At 31.8% G+C, this 23,819-nt stretch overlaps 1 protein-coding gene across 1 annotated transcript; it reads left to right on the top strand.

Annotated features, from left to right (window-relative positions):
- Positions 1 to 13,753: 13,753 nt before the first annotated feature.
- Positions 13,754 to 15,742, top strand: LOC109173595 (probable indole-3-pyruvate monooxygenase YUCCA5). Its single transcript, XM_019322839.1, has 3 exons — positions 13,754 to 14,555; positions 14,669 to 15,040; positions 15,150 to 15,742. The coding sequence occupies exons 1-3, from the start codon at positions 13,893 to 13,895 to the stop codon at positions 15,372 to 15,374; spliced, it is 1,260 nt and encodes a 419-aa protein (XP_019178384.1). The 5' UTR covers positions 13,754 to 13,892; the 3' UTR covers positions 15,375 to 15,742.
- The last annotated feature ends 8,077 nt before the right edge of the window (positions 15,743 to 23,819 follow it).

Consider the following 23,819-nt stretch of genomic DNA (forward strand, 5'->3'; position numbering starts at 1 on the left):
CTTCAGAATTGCCACTAGCACAATTTTTCCTTCCCTTAAGGAATTTAAAACTCATATAAAGCATTCATAGGATGCAAATCAATATTACTATTGCAGTACTTCAACAATTTCTATTGCAAGGCTTTGATTGTATTAGCAACATATGAAAGTCAACCTCATTTCAGGTAAAGATCAAGTGGCGCTCTAACTAGCCTGCATGATCAACACCCTACTTCTTAAAAACTCCCAGGTCGAGTGGTGAAACCGAAGTTTACTTAAAAACCATCTTCCTAGACAGAGTGTTCAAGAATGATGACTTTTCTATGTTCTCACTAAATTACAATTGAAGCCTATGATATATGCTCTTATTTTTATACAAATAATTTTGGTAAAAGATTTGAGCAATATCTATGCACGAATTATTTCAATCAATGTCATTAGTATTCAAAACACTAAAGAAATAAGTACTACTAAGTAATCAAAATCTAGACTGCTCAACACTAAGATAACCATACTTCATGCGAACCCTTAGAACCAGAGCAAAAATAGTTACTCAAAATAACTATTTATTTAAAGAGACTCAATACTCATCTTGTTTTGTCAGATTGACTTTTGCTGGTTTTGCCCTTGTGATGGTAGCACTGGTGTGCTCGGTGTCCTTGCTTTCTGCACGCAAAACACATTCCTTTAAACTTCTTGATTTTTCTACTCCTTTCGTTGTAGACGGTTCTGACACTTTGATTTTCATTTCCATTGGCACCGTACTTTTCTGACAGTGATTCCCAAATGACTTTTGCCGAATCTTGTTTGACATAGATGTCGAACAATTCGTCATTCATTTGTGACAGTAGGTATCCTCTGGCTGCCGCATTGTCATTTCTGAATTGAGTCAGAGTTACACCCGGTTCTTGACCCGGAATGTAATCTATTTCAGGACTGCTTTCTCTCGATTCTTTACCCGGAGTGTAATCAGGTTCATGATTACATTTTGTAGCACCAAACGGAGAGAACACTGTTGGAGTAGGTTAAGGTGCAACTGAAAATAGCACGTAAACCAACTTTAATTGTTCAAAAAGAATAAGCATTCTTTGAGCCCATCTGTTGTAATTTCTCCCATCAAGCGCGGTGATCTTTGATAGATCCGGTATGACAGAAGGTGTCATAATGCTAAAGGTTGACTGTTGCAAAATAACGCTTTTAACTGTTGGGGAAAATTGCAACGCCAACGCGCGATCTGGAAGCCTTTTAAGACGCACGGACACTACAGATGTATGGTAGAAAGAAAATCTGTGCCGTGTTATAATAACACTACCTTAAAAGCGTTATTTGCCGGGTAACGGTGGAGTTAGAACCCTGGCACGCTTTCGACCGGCTACACAGACCTACTACGGATAGCTTGCACTAGCAATCGCGTAGGCGAACCTCACTATTGCTCAGACGACGGGAGGAAAAGGAGAATCGAATAAAGGACTCGAATTCAAGGTGTGTTTTGAAACGATGTTCGGAGCTGCTATTTATAGTAAGCAGCCCTTCCATCCCACCCACATAACGGACACAGTGTGTTGTCCACACTTTAGCGCCAAAGGCGCTGCTCCTTACAAAGGAGCGCACTGTGCGCCCATGAAATGAAATGGATTCTCCATTTCTTATTCCAATGACAAAGTCAAAGGGGTGTAGGTGGACATGGACCAACATTAAATGCTTTCATCTTTAATTTTCCCAACATTAACATGGTTTAAAAAGTATTATTGAAGCTTATGAATGATGGATCGATCAACACTTTAGAAATTTTTTATAATTATATTTGTCGTGTATTTGGATTGGCATCAGTACGTGGTGACAAGTTGAAGATATTGACACTTTTTATGTAAAATAAGATGAAATGTTAAGTTGGATTCGAGTTATAGAATATGTTTATAATACACAATTGACCCTAAAAAGAAATTTATATTCATCGTACATTTTGAAAGACGTTAGTACGTGGTAACAACTTGATGATATTGACACTCTTTGTTGAGTATGATATATAAAAATAATAAATATACAATCAAACTATTATGTTAGACTTTTAATTATGATATAACACATTATTTTGTCCAAATCTCTGGGTCACCCGATAAAAATAGATTATGTCCCATATAATTAAGCTATAAGCTTTATATATATATATATATATATATATATATATATATATATACATATACTATACCTCCTTCCATTCGATCTCTTTTATAGAAAATGTTGAAATGCTAGGTTGGATTTGAATACTAAGTTTATAATATAAATCCAACTTGAGAATTGCTTAAAAGAGTTTGGACTGTTTGGTAAATAGTTGTTAGCTGATTGAGTTAATTTGTTTGACTAATTAATAATATAAGCTTATTGTAGAAAAGTGATTGGTAAATTAGCTGTTAGTTGATAGCTGATTATTACATGCAAAATGACTTTATCAAAAAGCTGATCGAAAAAGCTGTTTTGTGTCGCTTTTTGAATTTTAGCATTTTAGAGCAATAAACTATTACAAAACGCTAATTAATCAAAATACTCATATTAATTTTTTTAACATGATTAAGCAACTAATACTGATTAAATAAATCAAAATTAGTTGATAAACTAACTATGTTACCAAATAGAACCTTTGTATAATAATCTATATATATATAAAAGTAAAATCCTCATATTTCATTTTCCCGCCCAAACTTTTGTCGTAAAACTTATTTGGTAATCAAATGTAAAATAAAAATTAATTAAATTTTATTAATTGATAATATTGTTTCCATATTCATGTATTAACCTAATTGGTAAATCTATTAATTGATAATATTTTTTCCTTATATTCATTTATTCATTCTTTTATATTGAGTAATTATATATAGAGATATAGATATGTATACTAACATACAACTATTACGGCTTCGATGTTTATTCTTGCCCAGGATATTTCTCCATTGAAGACTTGCAGAGCTATTAGACTGCAATTGGTGCGCACCTATATGAAGTCACAAGAGAAAGGGGAGTGAATCCATAAAATCTAGAGAGTGCATGTTTCACGATCAAGAGGTATTTTTTTTTCAATTTTACTTTTTTATACGACTCCAATGTTTATTCTTGCCTAGGATATTTCTCTATTGAAGACTTTCAGAGCTATTAGATGGTGATTGGTGTGCACCTATATGAAGTCACATAGAGAAAATGGAGTGATTTCATAAAATCTAGAGAGTGCATATTTTCCTATCAAATGGTATTTTTTTCGATTTTATTTTTTTCTATAACTCGTGTTGTATATGAAATTGAGAAAAAGATGCATTACAAAGCTGCTTCCTATACTGCAAAAATAAATTACAAAATAACAATTTTCTTTTTTACTTCATTGTAGAGAACTTCATTCTCATATACCAAGGGAACATGTTGGTAAGTACTGTAAGCTTTTCAAACAATGAAAAGTTTATGCCATTAAAAATTTTATGGTGATAAGTAATTTCTATATTTTCACAAAATGCACTCATTATTTTATGTTGTAATTTCACTATGCTACTTTGGTTAAATAATATAAAAAAAAATGACAACTTTTCTAGACAAATTTATTTATTGAAATCATTTTCATCTTTGAAGTCTGTAGATGATAAACAATTCGTTGGTAAGTTTCATTTACAATTTTAATCTACATCTCAATTTTTTTTATTAACATGTTTGACGTTATTGGTAGGGTCGTTGAGATATACTCCCCATTGGATAAAATCATTGCAGGGAAGCCTTCTTAACTTATTGATTTTCTAATTGTACGTGGATACAAAGTAAATTATCTAATTTTGTTATTTTTATTGTATTTTTTATATGTATTTTTTATTAAATACTCCATAGTTTATTTGTTTATAGGGACAATCAATTGAAAGCTACAGTGTGGGATCAACATATACCAAGGCCAAGAGTTGAAACCTTTTTTTTTTTTTTTTTTTTTTGGCCTTGCAAATCCTATGGTTGTTCTTATGCAATTGTGTAGAGTTAAGAATGATATGAAGAGTTAATCTAAACACAAGTGTTTTAATTTTTCTTTATATTTGAAAGTGTTTGAATAAGGACAAGTAATGAATGTTTTTTTGATTAGCCAGTTATGTCAAGATATGTAACTCTTGATACACAGTTCCTTTTCAATCAGGATTTTCAGAGTTGTGTGATTTTTTGGAAATGTAAATTTATTATGTCTTAATCATTATCATAATATTTTTATCATTTATTTTTGTACATATTTTGTTTATGATTGTCATTTTTTTTTTCCAGTTTATGTGTTGATTAGACCCCTCTAATAAAAAGTATGGATATTTATGAGATGATCGAGGTAAACAATAGCAACAATTTTTTTTTTTTTTTTTAAATTGATGCAGTGGCAACAAATTAGAAAATCATCTTTTGCCACTTTTTAAAATGATTTATTAGTATAAATTGTCACAGTTTAAAATGTATTTTTAATGTTAATAAATAGATTAGCTTAAAATAATACATTAAAATCTAAAGGATAAGCAAAGTATAATTTAAAGTATAAAATAAAGCCAAAGTTGTACATGTTTGCAAAGTGATGGAGCATTGTAATAGTCTTATTGCATCCAAATAAAGGATCATTTAACTGATTATTTCTTTCTTATCTCACATTAAAGGTTCAATACTGCAGATATATATAAAGTATTAGTAATAACATTGGTACTGCTAAATGTGTATATAACTAATTATTTATTGATTTAGGATCAAAGAGTGCCCTATATGATCTTCCAGATATATTAATTATATTCTTTAATATAATAATATTTTTGGTAACATTATTGTTTGCAAATTCTCCGTATTTTTTTTATATATTTATAATACCCTGTAGAAAAGACATTAATTAATTAGGTAATAACATAATAGCATAATTGGTAATATTATGTATGGTATTACCGTATAGAATTTTTGGATGTTTATCACCAACTAATTTAATACAATTTATTTTGTAAGCCAATGTAAAGTAGAAATCAACTAAAATCTTGGTAATATTGTTTCCATATTCAATGCTCTCACGTAACATAATACCCTATATAACAAATTTAAACAATTTATAATATAGCCAATTCATCATATATGTATGTTACAACCTCACGGTAGAATTTATACTATAATTAAAAACAAAATCATATTTACTTGATTTCCTGTCCAAACAATAGTAAATAGTAAAGGTAAATTAAAAAAAGAATGAAAAAAAAAGGAACATAAATATTTCACAATAATATTCTACATCATCAATTAAAAATGGAATGGAAATTAGGTAAATTGGAAAAAGAAATGAATATTAATAATTTACTGAAAATTAAAAATGAAAAAAAAGAATTGAAGTTAGGTTAATTGGAAAAGGAAATGAATATTAATAATTGACTGAAAATAAAAATGATCCATAATTGACTAAAATGGAAAAGGAAATGGTCAGATCATTGCATTTTAATTTTTCACAATAATATTATACAGTATAATAGAGTTAATACCCAAAATCGTCTTCGACTATAGTGATTTTTCTCAATTTTATCCTAAACGACTTTGGTGACTTAATGTAGTCCCATAGTTTTGTGTTTTTACTCAATTTCGTCCTAGACTTTTGTGTTTTTGCTCAATTTAGTCCTCCATTTGTTATTCCGTCCATTTGTTGTTAAATAAATAGACAATTCAGTAATTTTAATATTGTCATCTCTTTATTCATAGACATGTGAAGTGCGAAATCCCTCTTTTTTTTACGAATTACTCCCATAATCACTTCTAAAGCTGCGAATATAAAATTTGATTCGTAGGTCTGAGAGTAACTCTGGGTGTAATTCGTGTAAGAAAGAGAGATTTCTCACTTCGTAGGTTGAAAGTAAAGAGAGATCAATATTGATATTATTGAATTGTCCCTTTATTTAACACCAATTTGACGGAATAACAAACGGAGGACTAAATTGAGCGAAACACAAAAGTCTGGGACTATATTAGGTCACCAAAGTTGTTTAGGACGAAATTGAGAAAAACCACTATAATCGAGGACAATTTTGGGTATTAACTCCAGTATAATACATCAAATCACAATTATGTCATAAATCTTTCACAATTTTAAACAATGAAATGAAAATTAAAAATAGAACAAAAATATTTTAATAATAATATTCTACATCATCAAGTAAATGTAAATTAAAAATGAAAAGGAAATATTTAAATAATAATATTCTACATCATCAATAGTAAATGCATATTTTAAACAATAGTAAAGGTAAATTAAAAATGAAATCGGAATATTTCAATAATAATATTCTACATCATCAATTAAAAATGGAATGAAAATTAGGTAAAAATATCACTGCATCTGATATTCTAATTGACTAATTGAATGAAAATAAAAAAAGAATAATTGGCTAAAAATGAATATGGCATTACAAATTGACTGGAAATATAAAAAGAAATGAATACTAATAGTTGATTGCAAATAAAAAATGATCCATAATTGATTAATATGAAAAAAATAAATGGTTAGATCATTGCATTTTAATTAAAAATGGAACGGAAACTAAAATTTGACGGAAATATTTCAATAATAATTCTACATCATGAATAGTAAATGCATATTTTAAACAATATTAAAGATAAATTAAAAATGGAACGTAAATATTTCAATAATAATATTATACATTATCAATTAAAAATTGAACAAAAATTAGGTAAAAATATCTATTCTAATTGACTAATTGACTAATTGACTAAAAATATAAAAGAATAATTTGCTGAAAATGAATTTGATATTACTAATTGACTTAATAAAATATAAAAGGATCGCTAATTGACTAATACTCTACCATTATATATTTTCACCCGAGTCACCTATCTTGATGGACTGAAGGTGTTAGCTCTATACGATGATGGACAGGATTGCGTTACTACAACCGATGTCATCTACAAACAGGTTTCAATAATGTGTAAATACAATCGTTGATATTATGTTTTTTTTTTAAATGGCAAAATTGCTATATATCTAGACAAAAATATATATATATATTCCATACAAATGAATTAAGATAGCAATTCATTCCTATAACTGAGTTGCTAGAGAACGAACACATTTGTCTAATTTATATAAAAAAAATACTAAACAATGATAAATAAAATCTCCAAAGTTACAGCATCGCATGCGTACATCTACACATAAGCTATTAATTTGAGCAATTATTTGCTCAAATTCAAACAATGATAACATCAAAACACATAAATAATTCAAAACATATCTTCAATTGCACTGTATAATATTTAATGTTCTAATTTAAATAATTATATATCAATCTAAATATTTTTAATATATTATAACAAATCTATCCCGTGTATTGCACGGGCGAAAATACTAGTAATAATAATAACATAAGGGAAAATCAGTTGTCCCAACTCTCACATTATTAAGTATTTCTTTTTATAGAAATTCTTTAATACTCAGCATCTTTATGAATCACTACTTTTGAAGTCTTTTTTTTTTTTTTTAATACACTTTTGAAGTCTATTTAATTAATATAATCGAGTATGATATATTATTATATTAATATCCACTCAATAAATTTGAAAAAAATCACCAAACAAAAATCAAAAACTAGCTTTTAGCCTAGCTAGGGTCACCTAAACAAAAAGAAATTAAAATAGATTATTAACAACTTAAAGTTGTTAAAATCTAATTAATTATGACGTGGCAGCAAGATAATACATCTGTTAATTAATAGATTATTAATTAATCCTTAATTGCTGACTTGTAATCAGCGCCCAACATTCTAAGCAAATCATGCACTAACATTCTACGTAAATATTCCTATGATATTTCCTGGAAAGTGCCTTTCCACAGGGTTTTAAGAAATAATCACCTGAGCAATTAAACATAAATGAAAACAACCTTAATATTTTCTAATTAATACTAAATATTCACATTTTACCCTTCTAAAAATTTTAAAAATACATTTTTTTGCGTGCCCTTTATAAAATGGTCTAGTTATATGTGGATGAGATGACGTGAGTATCTTCCAACTTAACTAGAGGTCTTTGATTCAAGCCTTGGTCGGGAAGCAGTTACCTTAAAATTCATGAAGGAGCGCTTTATCACCCTACCCAACACAAACAGGATCAATGGTGGGTCCACCCTACTCAACACAAACAAAATGAAAATGATTAGTCTCGGTATGTCTTAGTGTGCCCTGAGTTCTTAACCGAGGAAACATTTAATTTGGCGTAACAAAAAAAAAAAAGAAGATAATTCGGGGAATGATTAAAAAAAAAAAAAACTTTAATTGAAGTACCCACATTTCAATTAAAGGTTATAAAAGTAGTTTATAATTACATTTTAATTACTATTTAAATTATTAATGAGCATAATAAAAATAAATTTATGTTATCCAATATCATGACGATGATTGTTGAGGATCTTGTCATGATATTTATGCAAATATGGGCAAATAACATACGTATTATATAACAAATAATTAAACTAGCTTCCCTTTTATTTTTTTATTTTTTTAAAAAAATACACAATTATTGGTGAATGATCATTAATAGTTCTTTTTACACCAAAAAATATACATTTTATAGATAGATATATTTGATATCAAATTGAACGATATGTTGCATCTCAACTAAAAGTATAAATTAATAATTGAACTGAACATTTAATTTGTTGTATATATAGTATATGATATTCGATATTTCATTTAAAAAAAAGTCGTAATCAATTATATTCCTTTCATATATCCTCCCAAAGTACATAGTTTCATTGCACATGTATTGTTATAAAATTTGAGGTTTCCATTCACCTAACGGTAGTTGAAAATCTAGAGTTTAATTATGAGGTTAAATTGAGTTTTCAATCACTTTGAGATTAAGAAAATTGCTCATCTTTATTATCAACATATCGATTTCACTTCGCTTTTACAGAATACGATAGATTCACTTTTCTAGTACATTGATCTCTTATGAGTTTTCTATAACTCCCTAATAAAACTTGGCTAATCGCGGGGGAATGCATGTTATGCAATAACCAAATCACTACTTATTTTATAAATATTATTATAACTATATTTCTCAAAAAGTAAAGTTTTTTTTTTTTTAAAAAAAATAATTTCTACTTGGCTAATCGCGGGGGAATGCATGTTATGCAATAACCAAATCACTACTTATTTTATAAATATTATTATAACTATATTTCTCAAAAAGTAAAGTTTTTTTTTTTTTTTTTAAATAATTTCTTAATAATCTCAATAACAAGTACACATTGAAATATGAACTTTGTTCATGCGGAGTGAATAAGTTGGCTTGCAGCTAAGCTTCGATGGATTAGTGTTTATAGTAATTATTAATTAATTAATTAATCTTTCTTGAACTTTGCTTTACGCGTGATGGAATTCCTTATAGATTTCATCAAAACTTTTAATTTTCTTGAATTAATTAGTACCATTTGTGGCTAATTACAAGAAAAATACCACTGGAGCATTGATAACTACAGCCCACCCTTGTTACTTTACAAGAAACAAGAAGAAAAAGCTAAGAAATACATTTAAATATATTTTTTTATAAAATAAAAATATATATATTTCTAAAAGTAGTAAGTAGGGTTGCCAAAATGAGGTTGTGAGCTTGCTAGTTAGCTGGCAAAGCCTGGTTGGAAACTATTGACAAACAAAATAATACCTCACATCCCTACCAAATCATGCATGGGATATGACTGATATCTTTTTATGGGTTAATTTCATAAGAGGTCTCTTGTCTTTAGTAGTAATTTTAAATTTAGTTTTACTATATTATTGTTTTTGTCCTATAATATCTCAGATTATTATTTTTTGGACACTTTTAGTTCTTTTTATGACTTTTCATATATTTTTAGTAAGGATATTTTTGTCTCTTCATATTTTTGTTTTGTTGTTTTTGTCCGGTTTCAATCAGTTTAATAGATTTAGGACTTTACTTCAAATTGATTGAAAAATATGATTACTAAACATCAAAGGTTACCTAAAGTCCTAAACCAATTAAACCAGTTGAAATCAGAAAAATAACAAAAGAAAAATATGAAAAGACAAAAGTGTCCTTACTAAAAATAGGAAAAGTCATGAGAATGACTAAAAGTGTCCATAAAATAATAGTCTGAGATGTTAAATGAAAAAAACGATAGTCTATGACTAAATTTAGAATTTCCCCCAAAAACAAAGGACCTCTGGTGAAATTAACTCTATATTTTCTATTTCACGTAGTTTTATTTTACTTCTTATTTTTTTTTAACATTTTGTCGGTAATTAATTTTAGGGAACGACATACATGATTTAATGACATTAAATTTTATTTCATAATACTTGTGTAATAGTTGATTTCACATTTTGATGACATGATGCTAGATTTAACCCTCTAAACCTTCACTTATAACAATAATAAATTTTTAGAATTTTACACGTTAAGAAAATTATTGTTAATTAATTACTTTTAATTTAAAAGTTTAAGATTAATATTTGAAAATTTAATATAATTCAATTTAGTTTTTTGTTAATTCTCTCTGAATGAATTGATTGAATCCAAATCAGATTTGACCTAGCTAGCTAGGTGACATACAAATCATATATGATCAATTAGAAAGGCCAAACTATAAACCCTAGGTATCTACCACATAAATCTTTTTCCATGAAAAGGAGAGAAAACTCCATGTAACCAAGGTTTGATCACATGCTTCCTTCTTCTTTTATTCCCATTGGTAGAAATTAATTTTGTGAGTATATATTTTATAATTGATAAAATTAATTTTGTTAAAATATAAATATTAAATGGTATACAGTAAAGAGAATTTAGTTCATGGATTCATATATGTATATAAAATATTGGAGAAATTGTTAACATATTAGGTATATAAAAGATAATACTGAATATAATTTTGCATGAAATATGAGTGCCGTTAGATCTCATTATTCATTGTCATCTAGGTAGAATTATACTGCATGGAACTTTAGCTTGACAGGGAGCTTACTACTCCTCAAACGTACCCTCCGATGGTAGCATAAGTACTACACAATTTTGTATTGCACAACACTAGTGCATGCTTGTACTACATATATAACACCACTTTTTCAGTAAGGAATAAGTATATTTTGTCCCATAGATTATTAATTAACATGTTTATTAAGATAAGGAAATTGATGGTTTATTATGGTTAAATTGAGTATGTTAAGAAGTAATGCATTTAAAATATGATAATAACGATCATAGCCTAACTATATCGTAACCATAACTATCTTGATTTAACTTCCAAACTACCTTATTTGTCCTTATCCAAAGTGTGCATGTATGTGTGAATGGAGGGTTGATGGAATTGAAGTTGAATAATGCATGATAACATGCATTCCAATATGCTTGCTAGTTGCTAGCTTGGTTTTTAAAATGTAAGTCCACCACAATATTGACTGTTGCGCTCGCTAATATGTAATGGGTCGTAAATTATATATTATGAAAATTATATTTCAGTCACTCAGTCACTTTATTCGGTAGAAAAATGTCATTATTGTTTATAAGTTATTGATTAGGGTTCAATGCATTGAGCTAAGTACACAGATAATTGTGAAGTATTTGAGTACAAGCAAGTTGGATAAGGTGAACAAGGTGGGTGGGGGGGGGGGGGGGGTTGAGTAAAGTAGTACAGTGTATACTAAGGTAGTGTTGGTGATCTCGAAATGTTCCTTTCCTCTAATATAATTGGCTTAATGTCTTTCCTATTCTCATGGAACTCCTTATTTGCCCTTTTGGTGCATCCCTATACACACATCACCAACTTACCTAGCTAAGGTGTAAGAGTGGTTTGATGACAAGTAGCATGTGAGTTCCAATGTTAGATCAAATTATTTTTATTTTTGATTTTTCGATAGATTATTATGTGACTGTCACATTTAGTTCGTATTATTTTTGATACATTTGGTATATAATTTTTACTCCATATCTTTTTATTACACTTGGATATTTCTAAAAAAATTTCTTATACAAAATAATAAACATATTTTATATTTGTTAATGAAAACTATACATTTTCACTACCTAAAGAGTAAAGACCAGGGAGTTCAAGATGTTGGAAAAAATAGCTAAAAAATAGCATAAAATGACATGTTAAGTGGCTATTTTGTAGTACAATTATCAGTGAGGTCCACTTCCGATTTGGGTCGGGTCAAAGTGGATTCGGATTCTTCGTAGTGAGACGAAGATATTGATATATTGTACGCTCAAAACGGATAATGGGTGAATGAGATATTGATTCTCAAAGTAAACCCATTTTAGTTGGGAAATGAAGGGAAAAAGTGAGCTTTTGTCCCACATTGATTTGGAAAGAGGATTTGCCCCCCTTATATACAAGAGCTCTTTTGAAGCTTGTAGAATTGTATAGCATAGAGGCTCTCTCGCGCAGGGGGGGGGGGGGGTGCAAATCAAATTCCAACTAGAAGAGATTGAAAAAGGCTTGATTCAAGCCCGAGCTCGTGTGCGCCGGCACGAAACACAGAGAGCCACGCCACTGAGGTGACTTCGGCTTTTTTTTTTCGTGGCTAAATTGAAGCTCCTTCTGTGACAGTTGGGGTTTTAATTCAGCTGTTACGGAGTTAATTCTTTGAAATTAATTCCAATTTTAATTTTGAATTAAAACTCAAGGTAGTGGTTGCTGTTACAAGAGTTGTGGGGGCGCCTTTTAATGCCAAAATAAAAGCAAAAAGAACAACAAGCACACTACACGAAACTTTGTTTTCCACCTTCAAAATTCTGGTTCTACTCCTTCTCTTAGCCATACTGTGTTCATAACCTCGTCTTGCTCGCCGGATTCCTTGATTGAGTGCTCAAACATTGAATTACTAGCAAGTTTTATCCTGGGAAGCCTAGGCCACAAAGCTCCTAGCATCTTTGGGAGGTGGCAAATAAGGCTTTAAGGAAAGAGTGATCACTTGACTCTTGCAAAAACCCAACACCAAACACTAGCCAAATTTTTTCATCTTTTCTTCCCTTCTTTCCAGAAAATAATAGTCATATTTTATTTGATTATTATTTGTTTTCTACCAACGGCTCCAACACCAGAGGTGTTGTTCTGAATTCAAAATGTGATGTGTTCTGATAATTTTTTACTTAAGATTTGGTCAGAATGAATGAATGTGGTTTTAAAATAAAAATTGTGTGCCAAGTATGATAAAGATAATACCCAGGACTAAACGCACAAGTGAAATAACAGTTATGCGGTCAAAATTAAAAATAATCATATCGCATTTGAGTGATAATACATTTTACTTCTAAACTTATCTCTATCCTAATATTTACCTTTTGATGTAACACATCTTAATTGGCTCCATTTCTATATTTGATTATTAAGTTTTTTTTTCTTACTTATAGATCAGAGTAGCCAATTTATAAATATATTGAAAAATTAATACTCATATAAATAATCAGAGGATTAAAATTGTAATGTCACATAAATATAGGGGCAAAAATGCTATTTTTCCTAAAATAAGCTAACCTGTTTTTCTTTTCCTGTTTTAAACTATTTTGAATACCAAATAATAATAAGAATAATAATAAAAATAATAATAATAATAATAATAATAATAATAATAATAATAATAATAATAATAATAATAATAATACTTTAGCATATAATTTAGTGGCCCACACAAAGTATTAACTCAGCTCACATGGCACTTTACAATGCTCTACGGACTCTCTCTATTTAAACCCATTCTTCGCCTCCATTTCCTTCGATCAAATTCACCAAACATCTCTCATTCTCTTCTCCGATTCTAACAAAAACCTCAAACCCAATCTTCTCCTTTCAATCTCCAAACAAATCACAACAACAAAAAACGAACACACATTTCTTGACAATCATATCCCAGAGAGCAAAAATGTTTAACTTCAGCTTCTCATCGGAAAATCAAGATTTGTTTGCCCGCCGGTGCGTGTGGGTAAACGGGCCGGTGATCGTCGGCGCCGGGCCGTCGGGGCTGGCCGTCGGCGCTTGCCTGAAAGAGCAAGGAGTTCCGTTCGTGATCCTGGAAAGAGCGGATTGCATTGCCTCCTTGTGGCAGAACCGCACCTACGATCGCCTCAAACTTCATCTCCCTAAGCAGTTCTGTCAGCTCCCCAAAATCCCCTTCCCCGACCACTTCCCGGAGTACCCGACCAAAAAACACTTCGTGGAATACCTCGAATCCTACGCGACCCACTTCGGCCTTAATCCTCAGTTCAATGAGTGCGTGATGTCGGCGAAGTTCGACGAGGCTTGCAGAGTGTGGCGAGTCACCACCGCCTCTCCCGCCGGCGAGGAGGTCGAGTATATTTGCCAGTGGCTCGTCGTCGCCACCGGCGAGAATGCGGACCGGGTGGTGCCGGAAATTGACGGTCTCAAGGATTTCCACGGCGAGGTCATCCACGCCTGCGATTACAAGTCCGGCGAGAAGTTCCGCGGCCAGAAAGTTCTCGTCGTCGGCTGTGGAAACTCCGGCATGGAAGTTTCTCTTGACCTCTGCAATCACGACGCTAAACCCGCCATGGTCTGCCGGAGCTCGGTAAGCATATCATTTCAATTTTTTTCAAATAAAAAACAAACAAATTTCTAAAATTTAACCTTAAAAAAAAACTTGTTGATTCTAATGACGTTTCCTCTGTTTTTATCCTTCAGGTTCATGTATTGCCGAGAGAAATCATGGGAAAATCGACGTTCGAACTGGCGGTGTTCATGATGAAATGGATTCCTCTGTGGCTAGTGGACAAGATTCTCCTCGTACTGGCATGGATAATCCTCGGAAACATCGAAAAGTACGGCCTAAAACGCCCCACAACTGGCCCACTGGAACTCAAGAACACACAAGGGAAAACCCCTGTTCTCGACATTGGCGCATTGGAAAAGATCAGATCCGGAAAAGTCCAAGTCGTCGCCGGAATCAAGAATTTCTCCGCCGGAACCGTCGAGCTCGTCACCGGCGAACGCCTCGAAATCGACTCCGTCGTTCTCGCCACCGGATACCGTAGCAATGTTCCATACTGGCTTCAGGTGCGACTAAGTCCTGTTTGGTCATATTCTTTTTCCTTTTTTCGGATTTTCCAATTTTTAAAACATAGGACTAAATGACTAATGATGTTTCCATATGTTAACGTTTCAGGAATCAGAATTTTTCTCCAAAAATGGATACCCAAACGCACCATTCCCAAATAGCTGGAAGGGCAAATCCGGGCTATACGCCGTCGGGTTTACAAGGAGAGGGCTTTCTGGTGCATCGGCTGATGCAGTCAAGATAGCACAAGACATCAGCAAAGTCTACAAAGAAGATCTGAAACAAAAGAAGCAAAAAGTCCCTACACATCGACGATGCATTTCTACTTTTTAATTACCCAAAAAGTCCCTAAGTATTCTCGAGATATCACGTCGGGATTCATCTGTTTCAACGGATAAATGCTGGCATGATATCCGATCCGGCCTTCTATTATTCCGACAATTCATAATTAACCCAAGTTTAGTAGGACAAAAAAGTAAAGAAAGTGACTGTTAGTAGTGTATAATTAATTAAGTGTGTAAAGCAAAAAAGAAAGTACAGTTTTAGAGTATGTTATCCTAAATTGTAGTTTAGGATTGGTTAGCCCTCTCCAGAAAAGCCCAAGGAGTTTTGTTAAGGTTGGGCGTTTTGTATACTAGGATGATGAGGCGTTTTATGTCTTTTTACCCATACAGATTAATCAAAAATGCAATCTTTCAGTGAGAAAATGACTCTTTAGATTGTGATGGGTGTACATGATATGAAAAGTCTTTTGACATAACATGAACTGCTGGAAATGTAAGGAATGTCTTACTTGTCAAGTTGTTTTCATGATTTTAATGACTGAAGTTATTATGATTTGATGGTAATAGGCAATTAGTTATCAAGTTCAAGAAAATTCTATGATCAGGGTTACTTATGGTCTCAATCCACTACTGGATAGTCGATAAAGTTTTTCTTGTTTTGACAAGTAAAGTTACAAAGTTTTTATAGCGTTAATACTCAATTTAATCATCGATTATAATGATTTTTTTTTTTCGTTTTATCCTTAAACGACTTTTTGTACTTAATTAAGTTCTCGGTTTTGATGGTTTTACTCAATTGAGTCCTTCGTTAAAATTGCTTGATAATTTCACCTTTATTAATATTAAATTTAGTCATCAACTATAGTAATTTTGTGCAATTTAATCTTCGATTATAGTAATTTTTATCGATTTAGTCATTGATTCTAACAATCGCACTCAATTGGGTAAAACTATCAATGTCGATGGCCTAATTAAGCACAAAAAGACATTTAGGACTAAATCAAGAAAAATCAATATTTTTTTAATGCTACTGACTCTAATACATCTAAGGCTCAATCTCATAACCTCCCACATGAAAGAAGTCACTACATGCCATTTGAGCACAAGGTGTTTGGCAAGAAAAATCAATCTTAAAAATTTCACATGAAACAAATTAGTGAAAATGATAATTACTTTATAAAGATTGGTCAAAGTAAAACATTCTATAATTTGATTGTTTTCATATATAACTTTAATAATGAAGTTACTAAGTTTTGATGGTAACATGCTACTAGTCATAAATTCTATGATTTCATCTAGGTTTCATCACTCTTTAATAAAGTTTAAGATTGTCGACATATGAAATTATTTAAAAATAAAATGGAATAAGAATGATCAATCTTAATTTCATTTGAAATGTATTAGTGGAAATTGTGGAGTACTCTATATATATACAGACGGGTCAAAGTAAAATTTATTGTGATTCAGTTATTTTCATTGCTTGAGTGAGTAAAGTTACTTAGTTTTGATGGCAATAGGCACAATTAGTCATCAATCCCATGGCAAATTTTGTGATTTAGGCCACCCATGATCTTAATTAGCTCTTTATCTAAGTTTCCTTGCTCCTTAATAAGTTCAAGATTATCAACCATCTATAACTAAAATGGAAAAAAAATATGACCTATAATCTCAATTTCATATGAAGTATATTAACCAAAATTATGAATTACTTTATAAAGACCGGTCAAAATAAAACTTTCCATGATTCAATTGTTTTCTTAGCTTGAATGAGTGAAGATACTAAATTTTGATGGCAACATCCAACTAGTGATCAATTGTATGACAAATGTTGGCCTAGCCATCAATTCTATGGCAAATTCTGTGATCAAGAGTACCCATTATCTTAACATTTTATCTTGGTTTCGCTCTTTAATAAAGTTATAAGATTACAAACGCAAAAAGTTGTTTAAAAGTGCATACGCAATAATATTATCCATTTCAATTTCATATGAAACATATATATTAATGAAAAATATAGATTCCTTTAAAGACCAGTCAAAGTATAACTTTTATTGATCAATCTGGTTGTATTAATGAGGACAATATTATCGTTTTCTTTTAAGTGAATAGTCAAATGAAAACTATATACGAATTTTTTCTTATTTTGAGTTTATTGCACCAAGAAAAGCAATCATTCTATCTCACTTTCAACATAAACAAACAAAGATTATGGATTATTCTTATCCTGATCTTAGTATTATTTGCAATGGTAGCTATTTTCAAAATGTTCCTATCATTGAAACTTGATTGGGTTATTACCAACTTGTCAATGATTAGAACAAGCATGTATTATTCGTTGCCAATATTACTGGTTACAAAGCTTTATAAGACTGCATGTGCATAGGGGTTCTTCATGAAGCAATAGGGGACATGTAAGAAACTGATTGCCCAAATAATAATGTAATAAGAAATAATTTTTTTTCAAATTCGAAAATTCATACATTTTTTTTTTTTTGTTGTTGAGCGGGACATAAAGGATCAAACCTAGCATCTAAACATTGCAATATGTCATTGATGACTATTATACCATATAAGGGAATAAAGTTGCATGCGATTTCATTATTAGCTATAACTTTTGATGTACTAGTAAGCGTTTAATGTATTAGGTGCTTTTCTCAATGAGATTTGAATTTGATGGATCTCAACGCTGCACTATGCTTATTTCCCAAGGAGTCACCTATCATGTTCCTAGTCACCTATCTTGTTATTATTATAAGTTAAGCATGCTTAACCACAGAGTCTTTTGACTGGTTGTCATATCCTACTTAAAATTAATTGGCGATAAGTAGGTAGACATTAACCATTTAACCACATCCCTCCATGGTAAGCCACAACGTCACATCTCGAATCGAGCAGTGGCTGAACTCGACCAACCTGATTGACGCCCAACTGAACTTATTTTGAATTGGTCAACTAATTAAATTGTGATTTGGATCGGAGTTGATGTTCCATATCTTTCTTTTTTTGGGTGGCAAGGAAAACCCTAACAATTACCCAAGGGTGTGTATTGAGTAAACTATACATAGTTCGCAAATCACACAGAAAAAGAAAATTGCATTAGAAAAATCTTATGTGACGAGTTCAACTAAGAGAGTGTTGACAAGAATTAAATTTGTAATTTTTAAGTACTAGAATCATGTTTCACACACTTAATGACCCTTTCAGGGTTGATGCATGTTCATATCATGATTCTAGGTAGAGGAGATGACCACATACTAGTAGCTATCTACCTCACACTTTTGTGATAAGTATCTCATCATTAAATTAGTATTTGACTCCTCTCTAATTGAGGTATAATATCAGATAATATTCTCTCACTTGTCTTTAAGCACATGGACTGACTCATTACATGCACTTTGTATCTATCTTCCCTGTATGTATTAATTGACCCTTCACAATTCAGAAGCTCAGAACAATCTTAGCTTGGAGCACACAAAAAAAAATGTTAAAAATTGAACTCCACTCTTATCTGACTGTATGTAGTGTTATTAGCTGTCTTTGCTATGAACTTAACCCCTACAAAAGCTGTATTATATTGTGTTAATCTGTAGCATGTGATTAAGTAGCTGTTCCTAGAAAGACTAAAGTATTTGAACTGTTCCACATAGATTCTTGAGGCAGGTTAGTTAGCATCATATATAAACTTAGTTTAGTTAAGCTCTTGAACTGAAAAAAATATATATAAAAATAATTAAAATCGGAGAAATGATTATTAAAATATGATTAAGTTTCTGCTATATATGAATTGTTTAAATAAAGTAACGTTAGTTTAACATCTTCATGTGTTAAATTTAAGATTGATGGGAGTGTACGTTATTAGAGAGAAACCAATTAAGGCTGGTTGTGGTGGGGATCGGATCGGACATCTCCATGTATTAAGCTTAACTTTGATGGGAGTGTTAGAGGCCAACTAGGGCTACCCCGACCCCTAGTTAAAGGAGTTTGGTTGGGAGGTTTTACGTACTAGGTGGACAAATTATACTATGGACCAGGGTCGTACTATCTCGCATTGTAGACTTTGATCGAAAAATAAACTTTTGATTCTGTACCTGCAGTTGATAGTTTCTGTATCTGTATCTATCATATTATGTGTTAGCAATTATCATGTCAGATTATGTACATGCAATTGATAGTTTCTGTACCTGTAACTATCATGTTATGTGTCAACAATTATTAAGTTATTTGTTTATATGTACAAAAACTGTTAACTGTAGGTACAAAATGTGTTAACTAGAGGTACATAATTTTTGTATTAAGATTCGCAATGCAATCTAAATCATGGTCCATGGTATAACAATTGTACAAGATGGGTATAACATTCATTTTACTGGTTGAGTTTTGGGTCATCTACCATAAGCTGGTAATTTGTTGGGACCCTAGGTTTTATTTCTTACCTTTTTTTTTTTTGAATTAGTTGTTTCCTGTTTTTCGTTTCTCCATTTTCGTTTCCATGCAACATATATAAGTTAGGAGTAAAGCGTTAGATATTCATTCTTGATATCAATCCCCTTATGATGGCTGCTTTCAGGATATTTTGATTGTGATTGGAATTGCCTGATCAAATTTGACTGATAGAGTATAATAATTTTTTCGGACCAGGTTGAATGTGACCGGGAAATTTATTAGAAGATAAAATAATGTGATTGGGAATCTATATAGGGATTTGACCATAGTGGTCGGGAGGTTCCGAGTGAAGTAGAGTAGGTTGGGAACCAAAGGTGCAATAAATGTCCTATATATACAGGGGAAGAGGGGACACATCCTTGTCGAGTGATCGACATTTCCTCCACGTGTCCTAAGGAGGTCGGACGGTGAATCTATGCTTGATAAGTGTCCTTAGAGGTTTGACACGTGGAGGGACGCTTAGAGATCGGGAAGTCTAATAATAATGAGACCGAAAAGGTCGATCTACTAATAATGAGACCAGGAAAGTCTACTAATAATAAGATCGGGAAGGTCTACTAATAATGAGACCGGGAAGGTCTAATGATAATGAGACCAGGAAGGTCAACTAATAATGAGACCGAGAAACTCTAACGATAGTGGGTCCGGAAAGTAGGCATATATCCTCTCAAGGTAAAAAAAATACACTGTACTACTGAGGTCGGGAAGTACATTACTGAAGTCGGGAATAGCACTACTGAGGTTGCAAAATACACTACTGATGTCGAGAAGAGCACTACTGAGGTCAAAAAAATACACTACTGAAGTCAGAAAGTACACTAGAAAGATCGAAAAATGCACTACTGAAGTCAATAAGTGCACTAAAAAGATCAAAAAATACACTAATAAGGTCAAAAAATATACTAGTGAGCTCCATAGGACAAGTGAGTTGCCTATAACTAATTCATAAAGAAACAAACTCCTACCCCGATCACAACACACCATGAGCACCTCAATTATAATTTCCCCTTCTTCAAATTAAAGCCCCACCAGAGACATTCTAGAAAGGCTTTAATTTTTACCAACCCTATTGGTGTTGTTCGACCTAGTTTTATCTAGTTGCTTTTCCTTAGCTTCTTCAATTCCTCCCATCCCGAACACACAACATAAAATAAAATAACGCAAGATGGGTCGTATTTGGCCTACCTTGCTCAATCTGAAAACACACATTGCCAAATTAAATGAAATAAATTATTTATTTCCTTTTAGCTGCCAAGACAGAGAAAATTACATTAAACAAATGAAAGAACAAGTCACATGGACAAAAATGTACAAGAGTTGAAACGTAGGAGAAAACCCCGAGTGGTCAGTAAATCGCATGGCCCATAGGTCACCGATACTGCTTCACACACCACATGGTCCAATAATACATAATATTGCCTCTGCGCCATGTTGCCTCTTTAATTGCTCCATCCAACATTGTATTTACTGCTTCATGCATGTCATGTCCCTAAACCTCATCTATTTGGTCTCTCCTATGTAGTGTTACCATTATTGTTTCCATTGTTGTCTCAATTGGTCACTAAGGCCCTTCCCTTGCTTCCTTGCTCTCCCAACATGGCCTCACTCCAATGCCAGGTTTTGCACATGGGGGTGTGCTTCATATAGATTGGTATATATAGTATATATAATCTTGCGTCATCGGTGAGACTGGTATGATTGGAGCGATAGTTGGTTGTTAATTAAGTACCTATTTGACAGTGTTGTCGATTGGAGGGGTTTGTCGTCTTAACCATTGGAGTTTTAAATTAGAGTAGTAAAAGTTTAGTTGATGGTTAGACAGTTCGTTCTAATCTCACAACTTTCTTGAATGTACTCTTAAGGTAGGCTAGCTCTATTTAGGAGAATGGCTTGTTAAAGCAGTCTAACTATAGAAATTTTATTAACCCAAACTGAAAATTATTGAATTTCCGACCACCTGAAAGTGATCTTAAATCAAGTCGAAAGCAAAAAGTGGTGGGAAATAACAACAATAGTTTTTCCAGATACCAAAAGTGATCGGAACAAGGCTTTCGACTTAATTTAAGATCACTTTCAGGTGGTCAGAAATTTCATAATTTCCAGTAATGGATGATCACCAAAACCTCTTTAAAGCCTAACCTTTAATTTCACTAAAGGGTCGTTTGGATAAATTGTAGTTAGAGTGATTGGTGCATTGTCAAACTATAGAAATTTCAACTCGAGATCGAACTGGTAAAAGTCATATGGGAGCAATATAATGCATTCTAAGGCTCTGTTTGAGAGAATAATTGAAACCGTCTCACTAGAAAGTTATCTCAAAATCAAGCCGGTTTGATTGACTAGGGGCAATGCGATTACATCAACCATCCAATAACGATCTCTTTGAAACCTCATTTTAAGAGACTCCACCATTGATAGATATATATACCTCCATAACCAACAACCTACCAACACTAGCCCCTACCAATATTTTATATTTATCCCAACATCAAAATCATGCTCCAACATACAAAACTCATATGAATTATGAGAAATATTCATTCCAACGACACTCCTCGAGTCCTTGCTAGTTGCTTCTAATTTTGTACCCTCGGCATCTCCTGCAATCCTTGTCTCGTGGTTGGAGCAATCATTATATTGTAAACCCTAGTCCACATTGCAAGATAGATTATTAACATGCACGTTTATTTTTAGTATACTGACAGTTTGACAATTGTTTTTTTCTATAATGACTTAGGTTTTTTGATCTGCCGTTTCACTAGGCTATATCCTAGAGCTCATGAACCCACCTCATGTCCATAATGGGATAAATCAAATCAATCTAACTTTATGATTTAATACCAAACTGTATAATCATGCGCACAAAGAGCCTAACCCAAACCCCCAATGTTCGTGAAGGAATCGAATTCCCACTATACCAGCATACCGCTAGAAGCTAGTCTTTAAGTGAGACTTTTCATTTAATGTATTACAAGTTCAATTTTTAAAAATTCATTTTTTACAAATTAATTTTAGGTAGTATAATAAAATAAACGTACAATATATTACAATGGACTTTTAATATATTAAAAATAAACATTAATCGGTGAACTACATTGAAACATTGACCATGATTGATTATTATTCACAATATAATTTGTTTGCTTTTGGGGCCTACGGATAGGTAGGCCCATTAACGGTCTTTATAGCCGAATTTTGTTACATGAATTATTATTGGGCCCAATATGAAATTCTGTGCTTGTCAAGTTGATGTTGAGTCAACTAGCTTCTCTCTGAGTCGTTATATCATAAACCGCGATGCACATTTCTTTAAGTAAAGAAACTGTCCGCCATTATAGTTAACAGAGTCCGCTTGTTTGGTGTATTAAACATCAACTGACATTACAGTATATTTAAACCGACACCGCAATTATATCGAAATGATACTGTAGTTATAGTGAAATGAAACTGCAGTGTATATAAAATGAAACTGAATAACATTTCATATATTTGAGTGTATATTGTACAGTGAAGCTGTAATTATATCAAAATGATCATGTAGTTGTGTTTTAATGAAACTATAATGTATATAAAATAAAATTAAATAACATTTTCACATATTTGAGTCTATAAATATCGAATGAAACTATAGTTATATCGAAATGAAACTGTAGTTGTGTTGAACTGAAACTGCAGTGTATACAAAATGACACTGAATAATAAGATTACCTTTTGCGAAAAGGTGCAAAATGACGGAAAACAAACACCGTTTCTTTTCATTTAAAAAAAGGACGCGCGGTGCATGATTGATCATGCACCATGGTGCGTGATATAATCTGCCCTTCTATCTCTTTTTTTTTTTTTTTTTTTTTTTTTAATGCATAGGAATCCGCTAGTTATGTATTGTAGAAAATTTGTATTTACCATCTTTAGTGATAAGGTAACCACTTTAATTCTTGAATTATTAATAAAGTGGTGTTTTTAATTATTCTATTAATGAGTTTGTTAAATTTTTTATTGTTATTTTTTACAAATTATAATTAATCAACGTTAATAATGAAATTTTATCTCT

This window comes from Ipomoea nil, unplaced genomic scaffold (genome assembly GCF_001879475.1).
Source record: "Ipomoea nil cultivar Tokyo-kokei standard unplaced genomic scaffold, Asagao_1.1 scaffold0482, whole genome shotgun sequence".
Taxonomy (NCBI): domain Eukaryota; kingdom Viridiplantae; phylum Streptophyta; class Magnoliopsida; order Solanales; family Convolvulaceae; genus Ipomoea; species Ipomoea nil.

Bases quoted from the DNA above. Each gene is read 5' to 3' on its own strand.
- LOC109173595 (XM_019322839.1), top strand. From the start codon at position 13,893: ATGTTTAACTTCAGCTTCTCATCGGAAAATCAAGATTTGTTTGCCCGC. The intron at 14,556-14,668 runs GTAAGCATATCA...TTTATCCTTCAG, and splicing joins CCATGGTCTGCCGGAGCTCG to GTTCATGTATTGCCGAGAGA. The intron at 15,041-15,149 runs GTGCGACTAAGT...TTAACGTTTCAG, and splicing joins ATGTTCCATACTGGCTTCAG to GAATCAGAATTTTTCTCCAA.